Source organism: Paralichthys olivaceus, chromosome 1 (genome assembly GCF_024713975.1).
Source record: "Paralichthys olivaceus isolate ysfri-2021 chromosome 1, ASM2471397v2, whole genome shotgun sequence".
Lineage (NCBI taxonomy): Eukaryota > Metazoa > Chordata > Actinopteri > Pleuronectiformes > Paralichthyidae > Paralichthys > Paralichthys olivaceus.
The window spans coordinates 26638700-26656908 of NC_091093.1; the positions used below are offsets into that span (position 1 = coordinate 26638700).

At 43.4% G+C, this 18209-nt stretch overlaps 1 protein-coding gene across 2 annotated transcripts; it reads left to right on the forward strand.

The window, feature by feature from the left end:
- The first annotated feature begins 485 nt into the window (after positions 1 to 485).
- LOC109644501 (Golgi apparatus protein 1-like) lies at positions 486 to 17565 on the forward strand. 2 transcript variants are annotated; one of them, XM_069526295.1, is made up of 27 exons: positions 486 to 854; positions 4722 to 4751; positions 6262 to 6348; positions 6463 to 6678; positions 6881 to 7084; positions 7541 to 7612; positions 7698 to 7884; positions 8050 to 8267; positions 8434 to 8555; positions 8714 to 8815; positions 9218 to 9371; positions 9485 to 9502; positions 10095 to 10232; positions 10340 to 10426; positions 10639 to 10701; positions 10846 to 10959; positions 11193 to 11281; positions 11398 to 11515; positions 11726 to 11818; positions 11968 to 12105; positions 12465 to 12588; positions 12678 to 12820; positions 13133 to 13234; positions 13540 to 13647; positions 14009 to 14129; positions 14294 to 14400; positions 14763 to 17565. In XM_069526295.1, exons 1-27 carry the CDS (start codon positions 543 to 545, stop codon positions 14928 to 14930), a joined length of 3435 nt encoding a protein of 1144 aa, XP_069382396.1. In that variant the 5' UTR covers positions 486 to 542; the 3' UTR covers positions 14931 to 17565. The 2 variants fall into 2 exon arrangements, with proteins under 2 accessions (XP_069382396.1, XP_069382399.1); XM_069526298.1 differs by lacking the exon at positions 9485 to 9502.
- The last annotated feature ends 644 nt before the right edge of the window (positions 17566 to 18209 follow it).

An 18209-nucleotide genomic window follows, 5' to 3' on the forward strand; every position in this document is an offset into this window, starting at 1 on the left:
AGCTGTCACGTCATCCATCTTTATTTACTATCAATCAGACCGTGGCTTTACAGGTTCAGTGTGTAGAATTTAGTGACATCTAGTGGTGAAGTGTCATGTTGCAGCTGAATACACCTTATCTCTCCCCCCCCCCTTCCAAACAGGAAAGAGAATCTGTGGCAGTCTTCAATTGTCATAAAAACTCGAAAGGTGTTTAGTTACAAACCTTAAAGCATTTATCACAATCGAAGTTGACATCAGTGTCGATACGGTGATGAGAGAAAAAGAATCACTAACAAATAATAATAAAATAAATAAATAACTCAGGAGACTTTTTCAATGAGCATAAACAAGTCCGGTAGCTAGAAAAGTTTCAGGGCATTTTCTGTCTGTGAAGAGATTTACTGAACTTTTAAATCCGACGTAGTGGAGATTTATAAAGTGCAGAATAAATGCTTTTATTTTTTAAAAGAAAGGAAGTTGTACATTAGGAGGACTTTTATTTTGAAGCGCTTGAGCGGAAGTGAAGCGCTGTGGCCACTGTTGTTAACAGCGGAGTGAAGATGGCGGCGGACGGTCGCCTGCAGCTGCGGCTCTTTCTGCTCCTGTGTCTCTGCGGCTCCGGCTCCGTCCTCGGCCTGAAGGCTGTCAGCGGCCCGGCTGACCCGCCCGGCCCTCCGGTCCTCAGAGCCGCGGACCCCGCTCTCAGGGATGCACCTGCCGCCGCCGCCGCCGGGGCCTCGCAGCCTCGAAGGGCGAGCGGGTGGAAGCTGTCGGAGGAGGAGGCCTGCCGGGAGGACCTGAGCCGCCTCTGCTCCAAACACACCTGGACCAACAACCTGGCCGTGCTGGAGTGTCTGCAGGACCGCAGAGAGGTAAGCGGAGGGCCGAGGGGGAGTCACACGCCGCTCCCCGGAAGAGCTGATGGGGCAGCGGCTGGGTGTGTCGCCTCGGTGGGTTAGAGCCACCCCGGCTGATACAGGTGTAAACATCCACACACCTGACACACACACACACACACACACACACACACACACACACACACACACACACACACACACACACACACTAAAGATGATTTACTTTACAGATATGTCTGTTTTAAGATAAGATCAAAATGAAATAATCCTTTTAGTCTTTACATTTGTAACATTACAGCATCAAGAGCCACAAATATGCATCAGTAAGTTCGTGTAAAGGCTTAAAACTTAAAAGTGAACCTACTAATTCACGCTAAAACAACAAAATATTATTAATAATAAAATTATGGAGTCATCAAGTATCTGCAGGTTTTTAAAGCAACCTATTAAAATGTTGGATTTTAAATTTCCGGCTGTGGAGACGTGATGTTTGATTGTGGATCTCATGGAGTCATGATGAAGCAACCTTATTTAAAAAAATGAATTATTGTGAACATGAGCTTTTCTTAGTTTCTTAATCCCTCTGTCTGTTTCCTGCCACTTAGACACTGACAGATTATGAGACTAAGGGTCTCTGAGGGCATAGATGAGTAAAGGGCCCCCAAACCTCCCCGCCTGTCCCGCAGAGGACCCCGGACTGATGTGGTCGTTCAACACACCAGCGAGAAATATTAGCTGAAGCTGCTTCTCAGTCCTGCACTGAAGTTTGAACGTGTTTTTATGTGAGAACCCAAATGTTAAGAGTCAGCTGCTCTGGACAATGATTGAGTGAATTCATGTGAGAATGCAGCAGGAAAATGTGAGGAAAGTTAACAGCGAGCGAGCGACTGGGTGTGTTGAGGTTTCTACCACGTGACAAACACAAAACTAACAAAAACAATATATTTTGCGAAACTTCTTTAACCTCTGTCCCTCCCCCACACACCACCGCAGTCAAGGCTCAGTCAAGTAATCATCAACCTGTGTGTGTAATCATCCGGCTGTCAGGTGACGAACAGTGTTAAACGTCTTTCCAAAACAAATATTTTACACAAAGACACACACACACACACACACACACACACACACACACACACACACACACTGTTTTGGTGAATCACTTAACTCCGTTCATGTGTTTTTTAACTCCTCAGTCAGGTGAACAGGAGAGGGTTCATGTCCTGTAATCATTTCAGACTTTTCATTGTGTCTACCCATTATTTTGAAACCCTTTTTGCCCCAGCACCATGTTGACGTCATCCTCTATTATCCACCATGCTGACGTCGACAACCCTCCTCCACCCACACACACACACACACACACACACACACACACACACACACACACACACACACACACCACCGGCCCTGAGTGATGCCCTCTTTACTGAGATAATTACATCGCTTCAACTCAATAACAGCTGTGGCCTCCTGAAGAGGTAAATGGCTCCTATAAATCTGCCTCCTCTCCAGAGAGAGACACACCCCCAAGACACACACACATACAGCCCGAAGACACACACTCCCAAAACACACACACACACACACAGGGTTTCTCTATAGCTAGGAGGACAGTCATTGACATAATGCATTCACTTATCCCTTACCCATAACCTTAACCATCACAACTAAATGCTTAACTTAACCTAAACTAATCCTAATTCTAACCCAAACCCTAAATCCAAGTCTCAACCCTCAAGAAATGTCCTCACAAGGATGGGATGGAACCTCATAACTATAGATATACATGTGTGCACACACAAACACACACACACACACACACACACACAGAGAAAGAAAAATAGTGAGTCGGATCAATTCATATTTAAAACTTAATTTCGGGAAATTTCAAATCTTAGGTCTTTGTTACACCCCCCCACTGTCCGAGCACACACTCACACAGCCCAGCGTGTTTACGGTGCAGTGTCACAGAGTTTATTTGTGGCGTTCTAAGCACTGAAATCTGACACTTGATGGACGTCTGGGAGAAAAACAACAAAGTCCACCGCGCTCAGACAGTCACTGCACAAACAGGCCCGAGGCCACAGTCAGACTCTCACTGGCTCTGGATCGACAGGGTGGAGGACATTGTTGTTGTGGGGCAGTTTCAGCCTCCTGTCGTTGGGACGGGGTGGTTTTCTCTCACTGTGGCTATTTACCGTGTTGTGCTTTTGGATTCTGGTTCTTTGCAACGCACACAGATGCTTGCGGCCACTTTTACTTTCAGGCAAATTATCATTATCTGTTTGAGCGTTTCCGAACCTAGGGATCGAGAGCCTTAAGGGCTCACAGGATGAATCTAAAGGGTCACGAGATGACGATGTCATTTGAATCCTCTTTATTCACAGAAGAAAGAACACTGGTACGATGTGGGGCTGCAGAGCAACAAGACATTTTGTGACAGTGAAGCTTTTGTCAGCGTAGACGTGAAGAGGTCAGTTTCACACAGAGAACATTTAGTGCCGAGCATCGTATTCACTCCGAGGTTTCCAGCAAGATAAACAAAGACTTGTCACATTCCCTCCACCCCACACACAATTAGCCTCTGTTGCTTCAGTCTACTTGATTAATGTGCTCTTGTTTCAAAGCTCTTTGATGTGAGTGCTGCAGCTCTTCATTAATTAATAACTCGTTGTCTTGCTAATGGGAAGTTTTTAATCTCAGAGGCTGCGGAGGCTGTGTTTCCTCATTACGCCCGCTGCTGCTCTGTCTTTGAAATGTTGATGACAGCGAATAAAGCCAGAAGAAGGAGCTTTGAGGAGAAGCTCCAGTGGGCAGAGAGGAGTCAACATCAGGAATGTTCATGTCGCTTTACTGCAAAGTGATGCGATGCTGTAAGAATAAAGTCAACCGCTGTTTATAGTCAACAATGAAGCAGTGAAGAGCTTCTGCTGCTTTGCTCTTATCAAACCACTGTTGTCGTCGTTGGGGGGGAAATGAAGAACACACTGATATGATATCAGGATCATCCTCCTCATGGTTTGTGGTTGGTCTTATCTCCTCCACTGAAACTCAAAAGAAACTGTCAAGCTCATTTCTCAGCGCACAGATGGACGATGTGTTCAGCAGCTGACCAAACTGTTTTTTAATTTAAAATGTAGAGAGGTGGACATTTGGAGAAATTGTAAGAGATTATAGAGACAATGGGCCCCTGAGGAAAGATATGTATATGGGAGCAAGACCCCCAAACTAAAGCTCCATCCACTGATCCACGTCTGTTTTAAGACCTCTGTTCTTACCAGTATTTCAGTTCTTTAACGGTAGAGTTAGTAAGTTGTTTCTGAATATAATTGATATATCTTTATTTAATCCTCTTAAAAACAGTAATGTAAAGTTCATGGTTGTAAGGTTCTTTTTAAGCAAATTATTTTGTCCGTTCTTGCAGCACCTCGGTTCAGAATCAGCTGTTTGCTGGATAAAGTTGGTGAGAACTGGTTTTGGGTTTCGGCCTCTGTTCAGAACAAACCTGGAAACGTCACTGTCACAACAAGCTGGCCACAGTCACTGCGCCCTGCCGTTTGCCAAGAAGCAGTGAAACTACATCACTTCCAATTCAAACACAGACTCTGAGCACAGATAAAACAAACTGGACACAACATTACAGTGAAGCTCAGAGTCCGAAAAATCACCTGCCGGCTGCAGCATGAAAAAATATTTAGACAGATATGAAATTAGCTTTTTAGTGGGGATGGTAATTTTTGCCTCTAAGAATACTTCCAGTATAATAAATATTGATTAATACTACAATTAATACTACAAAACAGAATAGTGAATCTTGCTGAAGAATATTCTGAATAACTTGTTTTTGAGTTTAACTTCTTTCTTTTCTCTGTCTCTCTGCAGGAAAGTGAGCTTGCTCCCGACTGCAATCATGTGAGTATCACCCCCCGCCCACACACACACACGCACGCCCACACGCACGCCCACACACACACACACGCACACACACGCACACACACACACACACACACACACACACACACACACACACACACGCACACACACACACAGGCACACACACACACACACGCACAGGCACACAGTGACTGTAAATAGTCACTGGACAAGTGACCGACGACCTTCACAAACTTTGCTTGAACCTTCATCACCCTCTGACATTCAGTCCGACATTTGTTCTCTTTTCTTCAGTAAGAGATTCTTAAAGCTTCGTCTCAGTGTCTGGATAATAAAGCTCCAGTGTCCAGAGTCCACGGCAGTTAACAGCAGACAGGTCTTTGAAATGCCAAAAGGTTAATGGACCTTTTATTGCAGCACCGGGAAAGCTGTGGCTGCAATTAACAACAACACACACACACACACACACACACACACACACACACACACACACACACACACACACACACACTTTTGTCTTGGTGTTATTTTCTGGGCGGACTGACTGTCTCTCGCTGTTATCTGTGGCTGCTGCAGCTGGAGCTTCGCTGGCAGGAAAACAATAGACACATAAATAAAAAGGCAGAAAGATGAAGAGAGAACAGATGAGACAGAACAGAGAGATTCGGAAACTTCTTTTCACACAGCTAAAGAAAATCCAACTAAATGTCATACTAGAGCTTATACCTCCGCCAAGACCCAACAGTCCCCTAAATCACCCTTTTTCTTTTGTATGACTTGAATTCAGTTTCATTTGATAAAGTATAAAATCTTCAGTGCAGATAAACCAGGTAGGATGAACACAAAGTTTTCTAACTTCACTCTGCACCATGTTTATAAAAAGCTCTGCACACTGAGGACTGACCTCAATTCAAGTCTGTTCACCATCAAACAACACAAACTCATGTTGGTCATGTACACAGTCCAAACCTGAAAGGAGGAGGCCTCCACCATGTTGTCAGTCAGGTGTCTGTGTTTGAAAACGAGTGAGCCAGGTGAGCTGCTTCCTGTATAGTTCCTGTAGGTGGAGCCCCTGCAGGAAGTAGTTGGCCAAGTAAGGAAAGAAGGGGAAGTAGGAGGAGGTTTTGTGGAAATCTGTTTAGTAGTTGTTCCGTAATCCTGCAACAAACAAACAAGGAAACGAAGAGGGGTGAAAACATCACCTGCTCGGTGGAGGTGATCGGAAGGTTGTGCAAGATGACTGCAACTAACAATTATTTTAATTATCCATCGATTTACTTTTCATTGTGTAAAATTTCAGATGCTTGATCCAGAAAGCTCAAGTTAACTCAGTCAAATGTTAGTTTGAAGTTAATCAACTGGGGAAAAAGCAAATATTCAGATATTTGAAGCTGGAACTTTTCTTTGGCATTCTTGTGCCAAAGAATTCTTATTCGTGTCCTTTTCGATCCTTAGTTCACTCTGAATAAGTTAAACTTGCAATCTCTATAAAAATGTCATGTTACAAATGTTTTATTTTCTCCATCAGCTCCTGTGGAACTACAAATTCAATCTGACCACAGATCCAAAGTTTGAGTCGGTCGCCACAGAGGTCTGTAAGAGCACGATCACTGAGGTGAGTCTGGAATCAGGAAAGATCTTTAGAATGAATTGGATCAATACCCTGATTGACTGATTGACAAGAATCTGAACATTGAAAGAGCCTAAAACATTTGCCTGACACCTTCAGTTAAAGGAGTGTAACGAGGAGGAGCGAGGGAGGGGCTACCTGGTGTCCTGCCTGGTGGATCACCGTAGCAACATCAGCGAGTACCAGTGTAACCAGTACATCACCAAGATGACCGGTATCGTCTTCAGCGACTTCCGACTCATCTGTGGCTTCATGGACAAATGTAAAGAGGACATCAACAGCCTGCGATGCGGCAGCATCAACGTAGGACACAAGGTGGGAGCAGTGTGAGTGACTGAGGTTGTGCATGTGTGTGTGTGAGTTGTGTTTGGATTAAGATAAACAAAGACAGATAGACCTGACTGTAAGGAGATGCTAATCGTCTGTGTAGTTATATAAAGTCTGGAGGTTCTGGATACAACAGGTTGAACGTTGATCTCATACCTTCGTCCTCTTTCTCACCGCTCCCCCTCATCAGGACGTGCACTCCCAGGGTGAAGTGATTTCCTGTCTGGAGAAGGCGTTGGTGCAGGAGGCGGAGCAGCAGGATCATGTTCGTTCAATCAAAGAAGAGTGTCAGAGGGCGATCCTTCGGGTGGCGGAGCTGTCATCAGACGACTTCCACCTCGATCGACATCTTTACTTCTCCTGTCGAGACGACCGAGAGAGATTCTGTCAGAACGTAAGTTAAAGACATCAACATCAGCATCGGTCATTAGCATCTTTAGGATTCACAAACTCAAAATGTTTCACCACATTTGATAGATGTGTGTTATCTCATATTAGATATATGCTTTGTACAATGTACTCTAGGTACACACACAAACATTACTGCAACAAAAACGTCACACATTAAAACATGGAACCAGATAAAAACAAGTCCATAAATTAAATCCATTCCTGATTGATAGAGGGTTATTATTATTATTCATATTATTGTTAGTGCTGCACAGGAATCCATAAACTGTCAAGAAGCAGATACTATCTCAAACAAAACAAAGGTGAAAAACAGGTTTATAAAGGAACCTTCGTCCATAAATTAGATTTAATTTAAATACATCAATTATAATAGTATTTCAGTCTGCACATGAAACTACTTCACACAAACAAACTGCTTTCTCTCTTTCACTCTGCACAGACTCAGGCAGGAGAAGGAAAAGTCTACAAGTGTCTGTTCAACCACAAGTTTGAAGAGGCCATGTCAGAAAAGGTGCGACGGATTTTCATCGACCTGTGAATTTACAAACTCACTTGTGTTCTGAATCACATTCAACTCTCCTCCTTTTCCTCCACAGTGCCGTGATGCTCTGACCACCCGTCAGAAGCTGATCTCTCAGGACTACAGGGTCAGTTACTCGCTGGCTAAAGCCTGTAAGCTGGACCTGAGGAAGCAGCGCTGCAGCCTGGACACCAACCTGCCGCGAGCCCGCGAGGCCCGGCTGTCGTACCTGCTGCTGTGCCTGGAGGCCGCCGTCCACCGCGGTGAGCCGAAAATATTAAGCCCTAAGAGCAGCCTGTTTATTTTCAGTGGATTTACAAGCAGCGTCAGAGTCATTTAATTAAAGGGTTGTATCAAAAATGACAGTATGCACCTCCCTCATGTTATCAGGGTTTAACTGTGTTCAAATGTGATCTCGCGCTCTCCAGGTCGCACGGTCAGTGGCGAGTGTCAGGGAGAGATGGTGGACTACCGGCGGATGCTGATGGAGGATTTCTCTTTGAGTCCGGAGATCGTGCTTCACTGTCGGACAGAGATCGAGGCTCACTGCTCCGGACTGCACCGCAAAGGCCGCACGCTGCACTGCCTGATGAGAATAGGACGCGGCGACCGCAGCGCCACCGTCGACGGCGTCTGCCAGAGCGCAGTAAGACCGCAGCCGTCATTGCCACCGTTATCTTGATGAAACTATTTTTATACATTCCCCCCATGATTAAAAAAAATAAGAATAGGATTCATAAATAGAAAATAAAATATGAATTGAAATCCAGCTGCTGACACTATATTTTCTCGAACTTTGTTTTTCGCTGCAGCTGCAGACTCTGATCCAGTCTGCAGATCCTGGAGCCGACTACAGGATCGACCGTGCGCTCAACGAGGCCTGCGAGTCCGTGATCCAGACGGCCTGCAAACACATCCGCACCGGAGACCCAATGTGAGCTGGCTACACACATTCTTCATCCAATATAACTAGGCAACCTGAATTAAATTACAATCTGTGGTATTAGAAAGGTTTTAAATTCTTACATTTAGCATTTGAGCTTGTGAATGTATGAAAAATAATGAATTAATGTTTGTTTGTGTGTGTGTCAGGATCCTGTCGTGTCTGATGGAGCACCTGTACACAGAGAAGATGGTGGAGGACTGTGAACACCGACTGTTGGAGCTGCAGTATTTCATATCCAGAGACTGGAAGTGAGTCTGTTCACTGTGAATCTGGATTAGAGAGCAGCTCGGGCTGAAAGAGAAAACTAACCGAGCCCAACCTGACAAACATTCAGTTTTATACGTCCACACCTGAGCCTGATGTTTTCCTCCGACCTGAACGAACGCTAATCTGAATATCATTTTGAAATGTTTGTCCACACTCACTTTCTCTGCTTTTTAACTGCTTCTCATTTTGATTTTCATATTTTATACAAACAGATCTAAACCTCATTGACATGAAAATGACTGAAAGATGAATATCTCTTGTACTTCACCTCATTTGTCCTCACATGGCTCTAGTCTTGTGTTTTTTTACTAACTGAACTATAAAACTATGGTATAATACACCTTTAATTAAACAGGTGTATTATTCCTTCCTCCGTATCCCAGACTGGACCCCATCCTGTATAAGAAGTGTCAGGGTGATGCCGCCCGCCTCTGCCACACCCACGGCTGGAATGAGACCAGCGAGCTGATGCCCTCGGGCGCCGTCTTCTCGTGCCTGTACCGACATGCCTACCGCACCGAGGAGCAGGGTCGGCGGGTAGGAATGACGCCAGAAACACACTCACTGTTTTACTATCATCTGATGTACAAGTCTGTTGTGTGTAGGAGCCTGATGTGCAGGTGTAACTCTGATGTTTTTTAATTTAACAGGTAAATCCAGAGGATCAGGTACAGTGAGTCGACCTAAATCAATCAGCATTGATTCTGGTGAAGGGTTGAAATTTACGATTTGATCCTAGTATTTAATCCTATGTAAAAAAAACTAAAAAAATAAAAAAAAACTCAGTAGATTACCGACCACTGAAATTAAAATCACTCATTCAGATTTGTTGGGAATCAGGTTTCATGTATTGTTTTGTCACCTATAAGTCAGATCAGTGATTCTTAACAAATCGTTTTATTTTTCTTTATGATTGGAGAGTTATTTACTTACCGATGTCATCATTTTGTGATTCATACTTTCATTAAGTATCTTCCAGGACTGTGTTTGCAACAAACTTTATCTGACGTGAGCCAACTCTATCTACTCGGTTGCAACTATAGATGGAAACTGGGTAGAAGGATATTTTTTCAAGTCATGGTTGAATTATTGATGTACCGAACATCAGGAAACCATGAAAAGTGGCCGTACAACGATTACTGGAGACGTTTGAAAATTAGCTTCACTTCAGCCAACTACGACACAATAATACGTGGTTTTAACGATCAAATGATATGATATATAATAGCACTCAGTTGTTACTGGTGTGTGTGTGTGCAGTTATCTCGGGACTGTAAGGTGGAGGTTCAGAGGATTCTCCACCAGAGGGCGCTGGATGTGAAGTTGGACCCGGAGCTTCAGAAACGCTGCATGACCGACCTCGGCAAGTGGTGCAGCGAGAAGACGGACACTGGACAGGTGAGACCATCTGCCCCTCGTGGCTGCTGCTGCCGTTTCCTGTTGGTCGGATGAATCAAACAAATAAACGTGTGTGTGTGTGTGCGCGTGTGCGTGCGTGTGTTCAGGAGCTGGAGTGTCTGCAGGATCATCTGGAGGACCTGGTCTCCGCCTGCAGGGACGTCGTGGGAAACCTGACGGAGCTGGAGTCAGAGGTGAGAGAAGCTCGTCATGATGTTGACATGAGCTGAAACCAGAATAAACCTGATTAACTACGACCATTAGGAGTTATATAAGGACCATGATTCACTACCATGGATTAAACTGTGTTTTAGTTTCTGTAACAAGGTTTTTCCGTCGTGAGGTGAAGAATTCAGTGTTTTGTTCTGACTTCCTGTGTCTGACTCTTTCCCTCTATTTGCTGCAGGACATCCAGATTGATGCTCTGCTCATCAGAGCCTGTGAACCAGTCATCCAGGCCTATTGCCACGTGAGCACACACACACACACACACACACGTATTTATAACATACAGAACTATTACAACCTGGCTAAATAAATAGCTGCACGTATGTGGTTGTATGCATCACATGTAAACAGTAATATTTTGTTAATCTGTGTGTGTGTGTTGTAGGACGTCGCTGATAACCAGATCGACACAGGCGACCTGATGGAGTGTCTGGTTCAGAACAAACACCAGAAAGAGATGAACGACAAGTGTTCAGTCGGCGTTACGCACTTCCAGCTGGTCAGTTTCCACGACAACATAAACACTGATCTATTCTCTACTAAAAAACATTATTGTTTATTTTCTGTTCGGTTTCTGTGTTTCTAAAACACACGACTGTATTTTGTGGTAATTGTAATCTGCTCTGAACCAACAGCATTACATTTATTGTCTCCTGTGATGTAATTAAAACTGTTTTAGTTTTTATAATGTGAATAAACATTCATTTCTTTCTTCCTCTGCTCAACTTTCAGATTCAAATGAAGGATTTCCGGTTCTCCTACAAGTTCAAGATGTCCTGCAAGGAGGACGTTCTGCGTCTGTGTCCGAACATCAAGAAAAAGTGAGTTCAAGTTTCCATTAAAAACATACATTTGTGTTTAATGCCTTCTTCACTGTTTTGTTGCTTTGCGTTGAAACCCTTGGTGAGCAGTTAAAGTTTCCTACCTTCCCCTGCAGGGTGGATGTGGTCATCTGTCTGAGCTTCACGGTGAGGAACGACACGCTGCAGGAGGCCAGGGAGCAGCGGGTTTCTCTCAAGTGTCGCAAACAGCTGCGGGTGGAGGAGCTGGAGATGGTAAATGTTTGACTCACGACAATCCTGTTGTTCACATTTTGATAACTTTATTTAAACATGCGTTTACTGAGAAAAAGAGCAAATGCAAAGATCGATTTTAAGAAATTATTTTAAATCATTCAAATGAAAAATCAAATTGCTCTGAAAAACGTTTTAGATGCTGTTTTTCTTTAACAGTTTGTATGATGAAGTCTTCTCCTGTTTTCTCAGTCGGAGGATATTCGGTTGGACCCAGACTTGTATGAGCCGTGTCGATCCGACATCAGCCGACTTTGTCCCAACGTGAACTTTGGTAACGCTCAGGTGAGAAACATTAGGAACGTCTTCTATTCTTTCCTTTCTCTCCATCTTCTGCACTCTGTCCTTTCTCTTTTAGTTTGTCTGATCTCTCTCTCCCTCCCCTCCTCTGCTCCACATTCCTCTTCCCCCTCCTTTCTCTCCCTCCTCCGCAGATGATCGAGTGTCTGAAGGAGCAGAAGAAGCAGCTCGGTCAGCGCTGTCACCAGCGGATCTTCAAGCTGCAGGAGGGCGAGATGAACGACCCCGACCTCGACTACCAGCTGATGAGGGTCTGCAAGCAGATGATCAAGGTGAGGAGGAGGAAGAAGAAGAGTTGATACATCGATGTGTTAAATCTGAATCCACAATAATCAATATTTAGATAGACAAACACATTACAAGTGGTTATTACTCTTCAACTTGCTGGACCTGATCCCGACAGTTGAAGCTGTGACTCTCAGTCAGTTCCACTCTTCTCACAGGAGATCGTACCCACTCACCAAAGTTACATAGAACAGACGTTCAGGGTGAAGTGGGAATGAAAGCGGAAACATTCTCCATATTTAGAAGCTGCTATACTAGAATTCAAAGTTTCACAGTGCTGCTTTAAATCTTAATCAATCCTCTGAGTAGTTTGGTTTGTGACTTAAATACAAACTTCTTCCTGCAGCGGTTCTGCACCGAGGCCGACGCCAGGAACGTTCTTCAGTGTCTGAAACAGAACAAAAACAGCGAGCTGATGGATCCTAAGTGTAAACAGACGATCACCAAGAGACAGATCACACAGAACACAGGTACACACACATCATTGAGAAATCTGGAAAAAAGATTGAATGAATCTGAGCCTGTCTCACACACCTTCATCCTCCTCGTCCTCCTCCAGACTACAGGTTGAACCCGGTGCTGAGGAAAGCCTGTCGAGCCGACATCCCAAAGTTCTGCCAGCCCATCCTGAACAAGGCGACCGAGGACAGTGAGCTGGAGGGTCAGGTCATCACCTGCCTCAAACTCAAATACGCTGACCAGGTTAGACCACAACCACAATAACACACAACATCACAACCGGCCGTGAAAAACGTCAGGAGGAGGCGACAAGTAGAGATTTGATGTGACAGAACTGCAAGTAGAAGGGTCAAATGATAAAAAAGTTTAGAAAAGGCAACAATAAAATCTGTAACGTGGGATAAAGGTTGAGTTAAACTTAAAGATGTGGAGGTATGGTGACGGCAAATTAACTTTTAAAATCAAATATGGCTTCTCTGTTCCTCTGTCACCTCAACTGTCCTGGTGTGTGTTACTGTTGTTTTTAAATTGTGTGTTTTGTGGGCTTCGGTTCAGAGGTTGTCTCCAGACTGTGAGGACCAGATCCGGGTGATCCTGCAGGAGTCGGCGCTGGACTACAGACTGGACCCGCAGCTGCAGATGCACTGCTCAGACGAGGTAAACGCACAAACACATCTTTACTGTGTGAGTTTATTTTGGATCAAACCAGTTTTTAAACTTCCCTCTTACATATTTAATTGTGACATGGTACAGTCCTACAGTCTCCCTCTAACGGTTTGTTTTATTGCTCTGTGGTTTTCTGCTCTTTCTTGTTGCTGTTTTTCTCTTGTGTTGGATTCGTCTCCATTAGTTTATTTTTCTGCCTCCTGGATCTCCTTTGTTATTTAAACCTGTTGATTGATGACCAGAATGTTTTTTCCTCACTCACCTTTTCTCGTTTCCTCCTCCTCCTCCTCCTCCAGATCTCCAGGTTGTGTGTGGAGGAGGCAGCAGCTCAGGAACAGACTGGTCAGGTGGAAGAGTGTCTGAAATTTAATCTGCTGAAAATCAAACAAGACGCCTGTAAAAAGGTTAATAACTGTTACTGTTCTCCTGTCCAGTGAAATATTTCAGGACTATTTTGACTTCACGTATAATGATTGTTTAAAAGTATAATTTTATTTGTGGAACGTGATTTTTATTGAATTTACTCACACAGTAAGTGAGTGGAAATTATTCTGTATTTCCAACAAGGAGTTAAATTATTCCTTTGCTGGTGTGTTCAGTGTCTCTGCTCTGTAGGAAAATACACTGAATGATTAACAAGGCTTATGTTTGAAAAAGTTAAATATAGGTCAGACCAGCGTCAGTGTCGACAAATGTTTCTGCTCTAACTTCATAGATTCAGAGTTTGTGTGAAAACTGGTGTGTTTGTGTTCGTCCTCTGCACAGGAAGTCCTGAACATGCTGAAGGAGAGTAAGGCGGACATCTTTGTGGACCCCGTCCTTCACACCGCCTGCGCCCTGGACCTCAAACACCACTGTGCTGCCATCACACCCGGCAGAGGACGACGTGCGTTCTTTTACATTTTTAAATTGGATTTTGAACTTGTACAGAACTTTTCTTTTCAGATTTATAAAGATGCATCAGTTTCAGGATTTAGGAAAAGTAAAACATTAGTCTTATCTTGTTTTCTGTTGAACGTCATTAATGTGTCGCTTTCTCTCACGGTGCAGAGATGTCGTGTCTGATGGAGGCGCTACAGGATAAAAGAGTCCGTCTACAGCCCGAGTGTAAGAAAAGACTTCAAGACCGAATTGACATGTGGAGCTACGCTGCAAAGGTAAAACGAAAAGATTTCAATTTAAAACAGCAAAAAGTGGTTTTTACACAAATATTCTATAACATGAATTATGTGATTTAAACTCTAGAACAACAGATGAAAACATCTGCACGAAGAGATTTAAATTTTTTGACAAATTAATAAATGAAACTATTTTTCTCCCCTTTTAATGAAGCAGTCCAGAGCTGTGCAGGATTTTAAACGTGTGCATGCTTTAGTTTTATTATTATATAGAATAATTTTTTGCCTTGCAGGTAAAAAAAAAAAAAAAAAACATCATTAAATATTTTGTCCAGGTTGTCCTGATTTTTTAAAAGTTGTTTTGCGCTGCTGTGCTGTGAACCTTTCCCTCTGGCCTGCAGGTGGCGCCAGCAGAGGGCTTATCAGACCTGGCTGTGCAGGTGATGATGTCGCCCTCTAAGAACTACATCCTGCTCATGATCACACTGAGCGTGGGCGTCCTGTTCCTGGTGGGGCTGCTGTGCGGTCGCATCACAAAGCGAGTGATGAGAGACCTGAAGGATCGGTAGAGAACAAAGAAAAGACTCACTCCTCGCATCGTCCTGTACCTTCCTCCTCTTCCTCCTCTTCCTCCTCCTCTCTCAGATGCCCGATCTGTAACCAGCCAGCCTGCACAGTGCCAACGCCAGTGGTCACATCTGGATCCCGTCCTTGGTTTAAAACTCTTTGTTTGGCTGCTGCTGCAGATTTGCATCAAATGCAAAAGTTTTCCCAACGCTCGTGAAAATCTTTCATCTTTATTTGGACGTCTCTGAACAAGAGAGCACCGATTGTTTGACTCGCCCCCAAAACAGATCTGTTCCCCCGAGGTTGTTGTCTGGGGTCGGGTGTGAATTCGTCCAGCTTCCTCTTAAGTTCCTGATGTGACGGCTGCTTCTGACGTTTGGATTTTTTCCACCCGTTTAGTCCTGATGCTTTTTGTGGTATTTCGAGGAGCCCGGAGCATGTGGAGCAACAGGAAGTAATTTCTTTCTAAAAAGACTGCGGCTGCTTGAATCGCACACGGCGCAACTTTGAATCTCGTGGGAAGAGAAGATTTTGTTGAATTCCGAGACGTTCCCGTTGCTTGGGAACATTTCTCATGACGTCCTCTTCGCTCCTGCGCAGCATCGTGTCACCGGGTTCGACTCTGCGTTCGGACCAGTTCAGACCCTCCGCTACTGAAAAACTCCCTGACTGAACACCAAGGCCAAGCTGGTGTCTGTCATCAGGAATGTTGTGTGCACATGTTTCAAAACGTCATTTAAACGCTGATTAAAATCATTGCACTTTTTTATTTTATGCCTTATTTATTGTTGATTAATGAGAGTTTATTAAGTTTTATGTGGCTGAACATTTCTCTAATCGTCCATCTGTGTGTTGGGAGATTTGAAAGCTGTGGTTTCGGCAGTCGAGGACAAAAAGAGTAGCTCCACCCACGTTCCTGTTCTCGTTCGCCTTTAAAGAACTTTAACGAGAGGCGTCGTGACGTCAACATAGAATTAATACACGAGACCTGTGTAACAGCTGATTCTCTGCATAGGAAGGTTCTTTTTTATAAAATCACTTCTGCATCAATGACATGCTACATGTGTGACACGTCAGTGAAACCTGCACTGAGCTGACGACCCATCGAAAAGCCTTCCCTCAGGCCTCTGGGAAATTAGTCCCGTCCTGTTTCCTGTTCTGGATTAAAGCTGTCACAAAACATGAAGAGGCTTTAAACATTAATTTAAACTTAATTTAGACTCATGTAAAACAGCTGATTCTCTGCAAAGGAGGTTCTTCTCTTTAAAATATTTCCAATCATTTCTGTCTCTAGAGCTGTGGCACTGTTAAACCTGCACTCAGCTGATTTCCCTCAGGCTGTGATAACTGCAGACCTCAGTCCTGAACAACCACTTAGACCCGAAACGACTTAAAACGAAACCTAATATGATGCAAAGAGACGCACAACTACTGCAAAGAGACGCACAACTACTGCAAAGAGACACACAACTACTGCAAACAAAACCAAAATGACAACAAAGAGACGCACAACAACCACGGGAGCCGTTGTGCCTCTTTCAGTTTGGGTGTTGAGTAAAAAAAAGGAGCTATTTGTTTACATTATTTCATATATTTTTTAATATGACAATTTCATTTGTTTAGTGAGAAGCAGGAGAGGCCAAGAACCAGAACTTGACATGTGAGTCGAAACATATTTTTATGTCCCCTCTCCTCAAGGTTTTAAAACGGTTCACGGTCGAAACAAACAAATCTCAAACCACAAATTGTCATCTTCTCATTTTTGTTCTGTTTTTCTAAAACAATCAATGAACTTCAGACGTTTCCTGTATTCGTGCTAAGCTAATCGTCTGAGCCAGTCAGAGTTTGGGGCCTGAGGGGCCACAGTGAAACTGGAATATTCAGCTCTTTTTGTTTTTGATCCAAAGTTGTAACGACTCAGGATTTAAATTTTCTCTCCACGCACACTGCGACTGAAGCCTGAGCTGAAAATCAACAATTTCATTTGTTAGGTGCCGACACCGAAACAAAACCCCAAGAATCACTTTTTAAATTCAGATAAAATCCCCCGCTCAGTATTTTAAATTTGATCTTTGTTTAGTTGATGTTTAACAAAAGAGAAGCGAACATTATTAAGTGATGAATATTCATTTTTGCACTTTAACTTGATGTACGTCACCTCTGCAGAGCAGCGAAGAGTCCGTTGCCTTCGTTCGCCGACGTCAGCTCATCCATCTGTAAAAAGATCTCTAAAAAATGTTTTGCAGCGTTTTGTTTCGCAGCTTTATGTTTGACATCAATGTGTGAAGGATTTAAAAACAGATCCAGGAGAAGAGGGAACAGCATGTGAGACGTTTTCAAAAGATTTTGACTGTGAAGAGACGTTTCCTCCCTGAAAGCTGATGAACCGACAGCTCGAGTTTTTCTTAAATGATCTTCATGTTTGTGGCCGCGTCAGATGTTGGATCAGAGAAGTTTTAACAGCATCATCACTGGTTTTGTCTCAACGTGTGCAAACTTTATCATGTGCAGGTTCTTTTCCTTTTTAAATTTTGCCATGTTAATAAGAAAATGTAACAGAATCATAATTGTGACATTTGATTTTGCTGTACAGATAAAATTTGATTCAGTTTAATAAAATCTCTCCAGATTTTCATATTTCTGCCTCAACACGAGTCAATTTAATAAGAAACATGAGTCAATATCCTGATGCGAGTCATCAGGTCTCCAGTAGAGTTTTGGATAATAAGCTGAAGAAAGACATCGACCCTGAGAATGTTCCGCGGAACATGTTGGAAAACAAACTACAACAGCAATCAGCAGAGCCCATCAGCCACCATCTTCTAAACATGATTATTTAATTCACTAAGTAGAATCTGACCCATATGTTTGTTTACATTTCTCAAAGCCGTTTCCTGACTCCACATGATCTCAGACTACCTCCTTATAAAAAGCTTCACATGTGCTGGATGCAGATTTTTATGTGGATCTGCCGCAAAAGGTTCTCACTCATAAACATCAGCCCACAAATATGCCTGGATAAAATATTTAGTCTTCACTGCTGCTTATCTGTTACACGCAAACAATAAAATATACGGAAAAGAAAACAAGAGGCAGGGAAAGACTGAGGAAAGTTAAACCATCTCCCCCAAAAGAGGATTCAAAAAGCAGATCGTGTTTCTCATCTTTAAAAAAGTCATGTAACAAAGTGGAAATCTTATCTTCAGAACCAAGGGAGCCTAAAATAGGTCGTCTCCCTCCCCGAGCTCTAACTTTACATCAGTGTGCATTAATAATTACTG

Bases quoted from the DNA above. Each gene is read 5' to 3' on its own strand.
- LOC109644501 (XM_069526295.1), top strand. From the start codon at position 543: ATGGCGGCGGACGGTCGCCTGCAGCTGCGGCTCTTTCTGCTCCTGTGT. The intron at 6,349-6,462 runs GTGAGTCTGGAA...TGACACCTTCAG, and splicing joins GTAAGAGCACGATCACTGAG to TTAAAGGAGTGTAACGAGGA. The intron at 10,702-10,845 runs GTGAGCACACAC...TGTGTGTTGTAG, and splicing joins TCATCCAGGCCTATTGCCAC to GACGTCGCTGATAACCAGAT.